The sequence below is a fragment of the Nannospalax galili genome, unplaced genomic scaffold (genome assembly GCF_000622305.1).
Source record: "Nannospalax galili isolate Female #2095 unplaced genomic scaffold, S.galili_v1.0 scaffold879, whole genome shotgun sequence".
Lineage (NCBI taxonomy): Eukaryota > Metazoa > Chordata > Mammalia > Rodentia > Spalacidae > Nannospalax > Nannospalax galili.
The window spans coordinates 1560968-1573815 of NW_008346261.1; the positions used below are offsets into that span (position 1 = coordinate 1560968).

At 39.6% G+C, this 12848-nt stretch overlaps 1 protein-coding gene across 1 annotated transcript in view; it reads right to left on the bottom strand.

Annotated features, from left to right (window-relative positions):
• Med13 (mediator complex subunit 13) overlaps positions 1-12842 on the bottom strand; it is a 98431-nt gene extending 85589 nt beyond the window's left edge. The window contains exons 1-2 of the mRNA XM_008842655.3: positions 12666-12842; positions 10141-10375 (exon numbers count right to left, since the gene is read on the bottom strand). Coding sequence (XP_008840877.1) covers positions 10141-10375; positions 12666-12731 — 301 coding nt within the window. The 5' untranslated portion in view covers positions 12732-12842. The remainder of the gene's footprint in view (positions 1-10140; positions 10376-12665) is intronic.
• Between the last annotated feature and the right edge of the window lie 6 nt (positions 12843-12848).

Here is a 12848-nt window from a genome sequence, read left to right on the forward strand (position 1 = left end):
CGGGCCAGCCTCAAGCTTTCAGTAATCCCCGTTTTGGCCTCTCAGTTCTGAGTACTAGAATTATAGGTGTTGGCCACCACACCCAGCCATAAACATTTTTTTACTTACACATCATCTCCATTCTTTTTTTTTTTTTTTAAGACAAGGTCTTGCTAAGCAGCCTAAACTGGCCTTGAACTCATAATCTTCCTGCCTCAGTCCCCAAAATTTTAAGATTATAGGCTTGGGCTACCAAGTCTGGCTCCCATTCATTTTTCATTTTGAGACAGGATCTCTCTTGTAGCCCCAGCTGGTCTGGTACTCACTATGTAGACCAGGCTGGCCTTGGTCTCACATAGATTTGCCTGCCTCTGCCTCTTATTCAAGGCGTGCACCACCATGTCCAGCCTCCTCCACTCAATTTTCAGATAAAAACGAAACCCCAAAAAACCAATCTTTCTTCTTCAAAAATATATATGGTAAATATATATGCTAAATTCATAGAAAAATAAGATTTACTATGATCCTTGGAGTAAAAGCAGAGGTATATATTAAGAGTGACATGTGATTTTATATTCAGAATGTATTACAAGTAGGCAGAATAAACATTAACTAAAACCTATAATGACAGTGGACTTTAACTGCACTGGAAACTGCCATTACAAAGGTTAATGTTGATTTTATGCTGTTCTTTCAAGTATTTCTTTTTTAAATCATTGTTAAGTCTTTCCAAGTCAACTAATGTGGTTTCTCTACAAAAAGGTAAGGTCGGCAAAGAAGGTAAAGTTTCGAAGATGACAATACTTGAGGGATAAAGAAATTTTTTAAATAACTAATATCAAGTAGGAAAACTGCACATTCAGTTATATTGGAGATATTTAACTACTTCCATTTAAAATTAAATGTTCATAGGTCTCATTAAAGAAAATACTAGCCTAGAAGAAAAGGGACCTGGCACATAGTGACTTCATTTTAATTATTTAAAGATCTAGATCATAAGTATATTTGTGAGTTGCTAAGGGGAAATAAAAAAAGTCGATCTTTCAGCTTAATAAGGACCTCTGACTTAAAACTAAACAGCTCCATAAAAAGTTACCTCAGCCAGGCGTGGCAGCACTTGCCTTTATTTAATTCTAAGCACTCAGGAGGCAGAGGCAGGTGGATCTCTGTGAGATTAGGGTAGCAGGGTCTACATAGTGAATTCTAGGCCAGCTAGGGCTACAAGGAGACTCTGTCTCAAAGAACCAACAAAACTAAACTCAGTGAAACTAAATATGGCTTTCCAGCATCTTGGCACCACTAGAAGCCTGCTGAGAAGAGACTTTTAAAAGGAAAATATTTCTAGAAGGCTAAGGTGCCAAGTCCACTTTTGCTGGCTATAAGCAAGGTCTCTGGAACGAAAGAGAACACATAGTTCTTCTTAAAACTGAAGATGTTTACATCTGAGATGAAACCGAATTTTATTTAGGCAAGAGATGTGCTTACGTGTATAAAGGGAAATTTAAAAAAAAAAAACACCAAAAACAATACCCTGACTCCTGGTAGCAAACCCAAGGAAACCAGAGGAATCTGGGGAAAGGTATCCTGGCCCATGGGAACAGTGACATGGTTTGTGACAAATTACAACCTTCCTACAAAGGCCACTGGACACAGAATCCATGTGATGCTATACCCCTCAAAACTAAAAAGCTTCATTAAAGTTTTTATCTCAAATTAATTTAAACTAATTTCAATTAATTTTTATTTAAACTATGCATTGGTGGTTCAGTGGCACAATTCTCACCTGCCACAGGGGAGGCCTGGGTTTGATTCCCAGCAAGTGTACAGTATCTTGCTGGGTGTGGTGGCACATGCCTTTAATCCCAGCACTCAGGGAGGCAGAGGCAGGTGCATCTCTGAGTTCAAGCCCAGCCTGGTCTACACAGTAAGTTCCAGGCCAGCTGGGGCTACAGGAAGACCCTGTCTCCAAATGACCAAAAAATAAAAAGTAAAAAATTACTTTTGATTTAAACTAATGAGACGTAAAAGTGGATTTAAAAGTGAAACAAACAGAAAAACCCTAAATGTAGTTTAGGAAAGTAATCAGGGCCAGCAACAAAGTTCAGCAGGTAAAGGCACTTGCTGCCAAGCCTCACAGTCCCGAGTCTGATGTCCAAACTTTCATAAAGGTTGGAAGAAGAGAACCAACTCCAAAGTTGTCTTCTGACCTTCACATGCATGCTGTGGGCACACATGCACATCACACATTGAAAAATAAACATGTATTTTTTAAAAGATAAGTAATCAGTATTTTCAAGGATGTCTGCCTCTTGGCTCTAAGTTTTAGCTACAGAAACTCAATGGGAACTTAGGGCTTTCAGGGGAAGGAATATCTTGCCCCAAATGCTAATAATTCTCATTAACACAAATGGGAGTTCTACATGAAACAAAGCACAATCTACCTAAAGCTACAAATCTCTGAAGCACATCTTCATCAACATGTTAAGTGACCAAGCAACTATCTTCATTTTGAACGAAAAATAAGTCCTAGTAATACTCAATGAAAACTCTAAAAGTTTTTGGTTTGACTTTGTTGGGAGAGGAGGAGTCACTTTGAAACAAGAAGCTAGCAAACCAAGTTTCTAATATCCTGATGTTGTAAAAACCTTAATAAAGGGCCGGGCGTGGTGGCGCATGCCTTTAATCCCAGAACTTGGGAGGTAGAGGCAGGCGGATCTTTGAGTTTGAGGCCAGCCTAGTCTACATAGCGAGTTCCAGGACAGCTGGGGCTACAGGGAGACCCTGTCTCAAAACACACACACACCAAAAAAAAAGTACTTTCTCACTGTACTCAGATATGGAAAGTGAAAAGAACAGAACCAAGCTACCTGAGACACATGATTCTCTTACACTAACTGAAAAGTCTTTGAATCCCAACACCAGCACTGCAGAACAGCAAGAAAGGGAAGGCGTAGGAAACTCAGGGCAATCTTAACCAAGGCACCGGAACTTAACCAGAGCCATTTAATGGGAAAAGGTCTGCTTAATACTTAATTTAAATAAGTGTTTCCTCCCCTTGTATCTTTATCCCCAAAGAAAACAGAGTGCTTCAACTCTGTTTTTAGTACTTTTCCATCACTATCAGCATTAAAACTCATCATCAGTATTTCTTAAATTTTTTTACAAATTATTATCATTTGGTCTTTTATTGAAACAGGGTCTCCCTGTAGCCCCAGCTGACCTGGAACTCACTGTGAAGACCAGACCAGCCTTGAACTCACAGAGATCTGCCTGCCTCTGCCTCCCAAGTGCTGGGACTACAGGTGTGCACCACCATGCCCGGCTCCACAAATTATTTTTAGAATGTAACACGATTGTTCAAATGCTAAATCTTATTACGTTTTCCTGAGGACATGAGTTATAATGGTGACAAAGGATGTGTTATAGGTCATCAGAATAATTTTCTATCAATGGGGAAAAAAATTCAGTCTCAAAATCTGAAAGAGCTGATACAACCACACCCAACATTTTCCTCAAAATTGACATCTTTAAATATCTTTCATGGTGATCAGTTGATTTTTAGAAAGGAAATCTTTTCTCTATAATTTTGCTAAACTAGTAAAATGCAACATAGGCTAATAACTCAAAAATTAGAATGGTAGAAAATAGTACAAATTTCCTGAAAAAATTATCTAGGTCGGTATGTCTTAATAATCATAACCCATTAAAAACTATTACTTATTGCCCTAAATTGGTAACACCTTTCACTATAGGCAAAACTTGGAAATTTTTTATTTAAAACAGCCTAAGCTGGGCGTGGTGATGCATGCCTGTAGTCCCAGCACTTGGGAGGCAGAGACAGGCAGACCTCTTTGAGTTCAAGGCCAACCTGGTCTACATAGTGAGTTCCAGGACAGCTCAGGCTATAGGGAGACCCTGTCTCAAAAAGACCAAAAAAACACAAACAAACAAACAAACAAAAAACCAAAAAAAAAAAAAAAACCACCTAATATGGTCATCATTATCTTTGACTTTGAGATCTAAAAGATAATACTTCCTTGCTCAAAAAGGACAGCACGCAGAATACAGCAAATGAAATCATTCAGAAGACTAACCAATACAAAGAGATGGGCCACAGTTTACAAAGTTTAAAACAAAAGCTAGAAATGGATTAACTCTAACTCTCTTCAGAATACCTGGGGTACAAAACAAGTTTTTTTTAGTTTGGCTTAGCTTACTGTTCATGTATTTATTAACCCTGTTCTTTAAAGCTGAAGTCCACTATAATTAATATCCTCCAATAAAAGCATCCAAAATTAAATTTGGAACAATGACCCACTTAATTTAAGCTGCATGCATTATGATGAGATCCTGGTACAATGAAAGTATCTGGATATGTTGCTAAAATCCAGGATAGACACCTCAGAAGCCATGAAAAAAGAACAAATACTTTTTACTTCAAGGTATCACTTTCCTCTCAAAGTCTCATCATAATTTACTTTATTCATTTTTTTTTAAACAACAATCTTGAGAGAGCAGCTTTTGTTTTTAAGAATAAAAAACCAGGGAGCTGAGGGGATTCCTCTGACCTCTGTAGACATTGCATGACACAGATGCACTTACCCACATGCAGGCAATACATGCATACACATAAAATAAAAATCATAAAATTTAAAACAAAACAAAAAACCCAGGGAGCTAGAGATGGTTTATTGGTTAAAAACACTAGCCCTCTTGGAGAGGACACAGGTTCAGTTCCCAGCACCCACATAGTGGCTAACAACCATCTCTAACTCCAGTTCCAGGGGATCTGACACCTTCTTCTGGCCTCCATGGGCATTGCACACATGGGTGCACTTGTATGCATAAAGGCAAAACACGCATACACATTAAAAAAATAAAAAATCCAAAAAAATTTTTTTAAAAACAGTAATATAATAAAATTCCAAATTTTAGGACACAAAATAAAAATACACAGAAAGTTCTTCAAAGACATAGGGATGAAAATGAAACAATCTTGTTTTAAAGTAAACTAACTATATGTAGAACAATCAGTCAATCCTACCACTGAGCCTTAACAGGAACATTAGAGTTAAGATTATCCTACCACCAAGTTTAAATCTCTGTCATTATCACACAACCACTGAACAAGGTTTGCTACAAAAATTCTGGAATGTTATCATTAAGCTAATACCAATGGGCACAAATTCTTATTCAAAAACCATCAGGCCTTTGCAAATTACTTTGCTAAACAGTTATCAATTACTACTGCAACAAAATGAGGAACAATGAAAGTATATAATCAAATTTCATTTACTATTTAACTGATCTTCATCAATTAGCAGTAAGATGAGTTTACATTCTATGTCTATGACCCACCATGTGCTAAGTGATATGATATAGACAGAAAAGCTGGAGTTTAACATGTACTGTGAAACCTGACTAGACTCTTTAGAACTGTCAAAATCATCAAAAAGAAAAGGGGGAGGGTTCCCGAGAAACTGACAAGTGTAGAAGAGCCTAAGACAACATGACAAGTATGTGGCAACCCAGATAGAATCCTAAGGCCAAAAAACTAAAACTTTAAAAAAGGACATCAGTTAAACAAAGAAAATCCAAATAAAGCATACAAATACTTTAGTTATAATAACAATATTGGTTCATTGATTGTGAAAACTGTATCATTCTAATGTAAATGTTAAAAATAAAGGAAGCTGGGGCTGGAGAGATGGCTCAGCGGTTAAGAGCACTGATTGCTCTTGCAGAGGACCAGGGTTCGATTCCCAGCACCCACATGGTGGCGACTGTCCTCAACTCCAGTTCCAGGGGAATCCGACACCCTCTTCTGACTTCCTCGGCATTGCAAAACACGGGTACACTCACATACAAGCAGGCAATATACTCACACACATATTTAAAAAAAAAAAAAATAAATAAAATATATAAAAGAAGCTAAGAAAAGGATGCACAGGAACTTTCTACACCTTCTACACTAACCCACAACTCATGTAAACCTAAAACTCCCCAAAATAAAGCTATTCTTTTTTTTTTTTTTTTTGGTCTTTTTGAAGCAGGGTCTCCCTGTAGCCCCAGCTGTCCTTGAACTCACAGAGATCCGCCTGCCTCTGCCTCCTAAGCGCTGGGACTACAGGCTTGCACCACCACGCCCAGCAAAATAAAGCTATTCTTAAAAAAGAGTTGTAGATGAGACAAAGGAAAAGATGAAGGGGGCTATTCTGTGCTTGGTATTGAACACTACAAGTTTAAAAAAAAAAAAAAAAGTTCTGATCTTTACAAAAAAAAAAATGCCTTTCTGCTACTTCCACCCCCAAAAGGAGAATAATATCACCAAAAAACACGAACATTTCAGTAACAAGGTCTAGTAGATGTTGACTCCAACAGAGACACACTGCCTGGGAAGAGCAGGCTCCAGCTAAATTAACTAGCTGTTTAGTTACCACCTGGGTCCTTCCGGGTGCCCCTTCCTCACTGCTACACCTCCACTTGGAAGTCAGGACTGCCTCCTGCAGCTGATGCCACCCCTACTGTCCAGCTGCTCTCTTCTCTAGGGAGCTTAAAAGAAGGGAACAGAGTGTCACAGATGGGAAGAAATGAGAAAGGGGTTAGCTAGAGTGACAGAGGCGCACTAATTACCCCAAAAGGGAGGCAGACGGTATCCCTGGAGCAAAGAAAAAGCCAAGACAAATATACTCTATCTGAAAAGACCTTATTATTCTTTAAGATATGTCTGATTTAAGTAACATTCTGAAGTAAATGGCAGGTTAAAAAGCTAAAGCATTCTATAAATATCGCTGACTTTGTAGACTGAAACAGTTCATTCAGAACTAGCTTTGAAACAGCAAACATGTTCACATGCTCCTCTTCACTGTACTATTTGGATCACTTTCACTCTGATATAATTTTTACTATTTGGACCTCTTTCACTTTGATATAATTTTTTTTTAGCCAATAGCAATCAGCAAAATTACTTTCATCATATATCAAGGATCAATATCTAACAAAGTATACATATTGCCCTTTTTTTTAAATTATGCTAAAGCACAAGTTGAAAAGAAAATTTTAAATTGTAACCCATTTTTGACTGAGAAAACATTTCAGATAACCTGAATTCTAGAAGAAAAACAATACCCATGCACTGTATTGCTTTTAACAACAGACACGGAACAGCTCACATTCAACTTTAATAGGCTTTTAATTTTCAAAATATTAGTCCTACACACCTGGAATACCAACACTTGGGAGGCTAAACTGGGAGGACTGCCTTGAGCTCAAGGTTAGCTTGGCCTATGCACTATAGAGTCAAATCCATCCATCCAGAGAAGCCTGGGCAATATAGTAAGAGTCAGTCTCAAAAAACAAAAAACAACAACAAAAAAAAAAAAAAAAAAAAAAAAAAAAAAAAACCAACCCACAAAAATTCTGATGCTGTGCCAACTTTATCAAGAAGACTCGAACCTTAAGTAGGCACTACAGCATTTCTGTAATTATTCATGGTGCTAGGGTTCAAAGCCAGGCTCTTACTCATGCTAATCAGCAGCAACTCGGATCTACATCTCCAGCAACATTATATATGCAATATTATATACTTTGGGGGGGGGCGGTGCTTTGAATCAGGGTCTCCCTGAAGCTGCAGCTAGTCTGGAACTCACTATGTAGACCAGATACCTGCCTGCCTCTGCCTCTGAGTGCTGGGATTAAAGGCATGCGCTACCATTCCAGCTAGGGCGCACTTACCTACATGCAAGCAATAAACACATACACATAAAATAAAAATAATAAACTAAATATTTTTAAAAATACTGATTATATTTGCTCAAAACTTTCAGTTTAGCCAGGCGTGATGGCAAACACCTTTAACCCCAGCACTTGGGAGGCAAGGGGAGGCAGATCTCCGTGAGATGGAGGCCAGCATGGTCTCCATAGTGAGTTCCAGGCCCAGCTGTGGCTACAGGGAGACCTTGTCTCAAAGACAAAAAAAAATTTTTCAATTTAGCAATAGTTTCTAAATACTCTATCAATGTTTTAACAGAAGGATAGGGTTCTGTAGTAGAACATTTAGCTAACATACATATGGCCATCAATTCAATACCCCACACTAAAAAAAAATATTCTCCAAATATTTTAGCAAAATAACTTCTTTTTTTTGGTCTTTTTCAGACAGGGTCTCCCTGTAGCCCAAGCTGGCCTGGAACTCACTATGGAGACCAGGCTGGCCTTGATTAGCAAGGTGACTTTTATGAATCACTTAAATTTTTTAAATGACTATTAAAATAGCCATGTCAATGAAAGAAAAAGGCAATAGACTTAGCTTTTAGCATGACAAGTAAAAAGCATTACTTGCTAAAAACCACTAAAGAATTTTATATTCTGATACACACATACAACATATATGTATACTTACATAAATACAAACTCAACCTTTTACTATTTAGAATTATATTACAAGCCAAGTGTGGTAGCATACACCTATGATCCTAGCACTAAGAGGTGGAGGCAGAAGGATCAAGAGTTCAAGGCTAGGCAAATACACAGCAAGTTGGAGACCAGCCTGGACTACACGTGACAATGCCTCAAAATAAATAAATAAAAAGAATTATATAATTAAAACTAGACACTACTACTACAGTAGAAATCCTGAGAAAGCTGGAAACCTTTACCCCAAGACAACTGCAACCACTCTCAAAATACTATAATGTGTTCATTAGAGGGAAAAAGTGGTTATTAAACAAATGTGATACATTCCTACACAAATGTTGGCCTTAGAAAAGTACTGGAGCCTGGAAGGGATGTAGCACCCCTTTAATTACAGCATTGGGGGAGGAGAGGAAAAGGATCAGGAATTCAAGGTCAGTCTTAACTATATAGTAAATTCAAGACCAGCCTGGGCTACATGACACCTGGATTTTATTTCTTGCAAAATAAACAGATCGTATAGGTCAATGACAGAAACCTCAGAATACTAACTTTCATGTAAGAATGCTTTTTAAAAAATAACCTAAAGGGGTCGGGGAGATGGCTCAAAAGATAAAAATACTAGTTTGATCCCAAGAACTCACATAAAAAGCCAGATTCAGTAGTGCATCTGTAATCCCAGCATTCCTACACCAGGATGAGAGGCAGAGGCAGGAAAATGGGCAGAAACTAGTGGGCCAGCTGGCATGAAGTACACTGCGAAGAGACAGAGACGAGAGAAACCTGCCTCAACAGCGTGGAAGGCCAAGAACTGACTCCCCAAAGCTGTCTTCTATCCTCTACCACACACCATGGCACACACATGCCTACAATCTCACACAAAACAAAACACCACAGAAAAAAACTTTTAAGAACTTTTTAATAAACCTAGTCTCCATTTAACTGTCACACGAGCCTGATGAAGCACTTGGTTCCCCATAACATACCATTCATCATTTCTATTCTGACTTTAAGAGTACACATGACTTTAGTAATTTCATGAAGGGCTATAGTTTCTAACATAGCTTTTAGTCCTAAAAGTCAAGAAAATGAGAAAGAATACTGAATTGCTCATAATAAAATTATTTCTGTGCAACCTGTCACATTTTAAGGACCCACTCTCCTTTAAAAGTTAAATAAGGTGGCATTTGTCTTCTGTCAATATTATTTTTAGTGAAGCAGTATGTAAGACTCCAAAAACCATTTGTGTATGCCTCCCTGGGTTAATAAAATAATTTATCATAAATATCAAAATAACTGTGTTTTGATACATATACCAGATAAAGTTACATTTCTAGACGCTCCTATGGCGTCATGTAAGAGAACTGCAGAACAGACCCAAAGATGAGTTATACTTGGCTTCAAAATATTATATAACTGTGTTAGAAACGTCATGCTCCCAGATCCATTTTTCTTAGGTTAATGAAAATGCTTTCCTTAGGAGCAAACTGCCTGTGAAAAATTGAGGAAGATGGTAGTGGAAGAGAAAGTTATTCAAAGCTTAAAATATCTCCCAGAACACACACGGCTAATTTAAGTAAAAAAAAATAACCACAGTGAAATAAAACATTAAAGCTGTATTTTTACAGGTTCACACAAACAGTACTGTGTTCACTAGAATATACAAACACCTTAATTTGTAATACAAATGACATTTTAGGGAACATATACACTATTAAGTCACACTTAGGAATGATAAATTGCTTTCACCTGATAAGTCATGATGAATAAGGTCAGCAAAATTGGGATCTTCGCCCCACCAAAATATCCACAGTTCTCTTCGTCCAGGTCTTTGATCTCGCCGCCAAACACCAAGTACATCTGCCTTAAGGCAGCGACTAAAACTGCTCAAAATGGGGTCTTCTTCTGTCACCGGGAACAGAATGGGGGCAGAAGTCGGGCCCTGCCACACATATCTTTTCCACTTAATTCCTGTCAAGTCAGCCTGAAGGAAAGAAAGCATGACTCTTGTATTATTGTGCATTCACTCAAGTCAAAAGTATTCACTAATCAGGCATGGTGGCACACGCCTTTAATCCCAGCACTTGGGAGGGAGAGGCAGGCGGATCTCTGAGTTCAAGGCCAGCCTGGTCTACATAGTGAGTTCTAGGACAGCTGGGGCTACAGGGAGACCCTGTCTCAAAAAGACAAAAAAAAAAAACGTATTCACTATATGGGGGCTGCAGAGATGGCTCAGTGGTTAAGAACACCGGTTGCTCTTGCAGAAGACCAGGGTTCGAATCCCAGCACCCACATAGCAGCTAACAACTGTTTGTAACTCCAATTCCAGGGGATGCGACAGCCTCTTCTGTCCTCCATGGGCATTGCACATCACGGGTGCACCTACCTACATGCAGGCAATACACGCATACACATAAAATAAAATTTTTTTTAATTCACTATAAAGTCCAAGATTTCATTAAAACATAGCTAATTTCAATGCACACTTGACACCTAAAGATTATGACCAAAAAACACATACTATGCAAATGTGTTAACAACCAAGAACGTAAGGGGAAAAAGCTTTTAAAAATTAACATGGACATGTTACTAAATAGCACATTTATAATAAATACTATAAAGAGTGGAAATTTTTTTTAATGTTAAACATGCACTTTTAGTACTGCACACTCAGTATATCGTTCCTCTGCCCTAAATTCTATTCTAACTGGTCAGTCACTTTTGTTCCTTGGTGAACTGAAAATTAAAGACCCTCACTCCAAGTTCATGAGCCTCAATGCTCTAATGAAAAGACATCTGAACAATTCCTGAAAGGAAAAAAAAAAAAAATGCCTGTTAAATTCTTCACAAGCACACCTCTTGGGAAGGAAAAAAAAAAACAAAAAAAACACTTCCCTCAGCTGGGCGTGGTGGCCTAAACCTTTAATTCCAGCTCTCCTGAGGCAGAGGCAGGCAGGTCTCTGTGAATTCAAGGCCAGCCTGGTCTACAGAGAGATCCAGGCCAGCCCCACTACAAGGAGACCCTGACTCAAAAAGATTAAAAAAAAAAAAAAAACCACTTCCCAAAGAACTATCAGATTTGTGCTAATCTAGCTTCAGAGAACCAAAGTACCAAAAATAGATCCAGCTGGAGAAGACAGAAACGTTCAACTTGCTGTACATCTTACTACATCTGAAGAGACGCTGATTAATGGACACTGTCAAGAAAACCAACATACTTTGTAAGGCAGAAGTGCATTAAAGACCTCCATTTACCACCGTGAAAGAAATTCAACAAAGGAAACTCAATAATTCTTTTTTCTAACTTAATGACAGAAAGCATAAGGAGCCAAAAATGAAACTGCTGATACATGGCTGGCAGTTTATGCTTGCCAACAACTACTTACGCTCCGCCCACTTAATTCACTTTCTTAATATTTCTCATAGCACAGGAAAAAAACGAGAAAGAAAGTCACTCCAACTTAAAGTCACTGATGAAGCTAAGCTACTGTCAAATTCAGGACTAGCTATTTGCAACAGTTGGTACTTTTAACGAAAGTTGTAACTGTTGGAGGTTACCCGACTTGGGCCAACCTACACTAGTCATCCCGATATCCAGAGTCCCCAGACTTTTCAGTTCAGTAAAACAAGGGGCAGTCTGCTCCAAACATTCTTTAAAAGTAAGCAAAACAGACAAATATAGAACGTTTAGTGCAAAACCGCAGCACCTCCTCTCTCAGTCTCTCCACTCACAAAAACATAATGTTCTAATAAAAGCAAGATGGCTAGAAATTGTCAAAATGGCAAAGTGTTTCCAAAGTTTAAAAAGAAAAGCTGCGAAGTAGCATCCAGTTTTTGACACAAAGATCTCAAGTCGCCCAGGAGGAAACTACCCGTGTTAGTGTAACTTATAACTAGAAAACGAGAGTTTGGGGATCCCACTGCGGAGTGGAGGCAAGTACGGAAAAGTGTGGAAAAAGGACACACGGTCCAGAAGGGGGGAAACCGGAGAGCGGCGAGAAACCCAGGAGGGAAGTGTTAGCGTCCCACCAGGCGAGCCAAGTTGGCAGCAGACTACCCGGGAAGGAGCGTGCGGACCACGAGCGGAGAAAGAAAGGGCAGCGGTCCCGAGCAGAGCCGCGGGGAGCGGCAGCCCGCCCGGCGGACGCAGGACGCCGACTCCGGCGGGGCCTAGCCCGGGGACTCGGGCATCTGGAGGCGACCCGGCCCCCTCCCCCACGGCCCAAGGGCACTCGGCGCGGCCCCTCCCCCACCGCCGCGGCCCCCGCACTCACCAGGCAGAAGAGGTTACAGTGACAATCTTCCAGGCTGGCCCCGTTCGCCACGGAGGAGGAACTCATCGTCCCTCACAGCAGCCGCCGCCGGCGCCACAACCCACCATCCGCCATTACCGCCGCCTCCGACCAGAGAGAGAAACACAGACACCGGAGAGGGCGGGGGGCGGTGGGGAGGAGGAC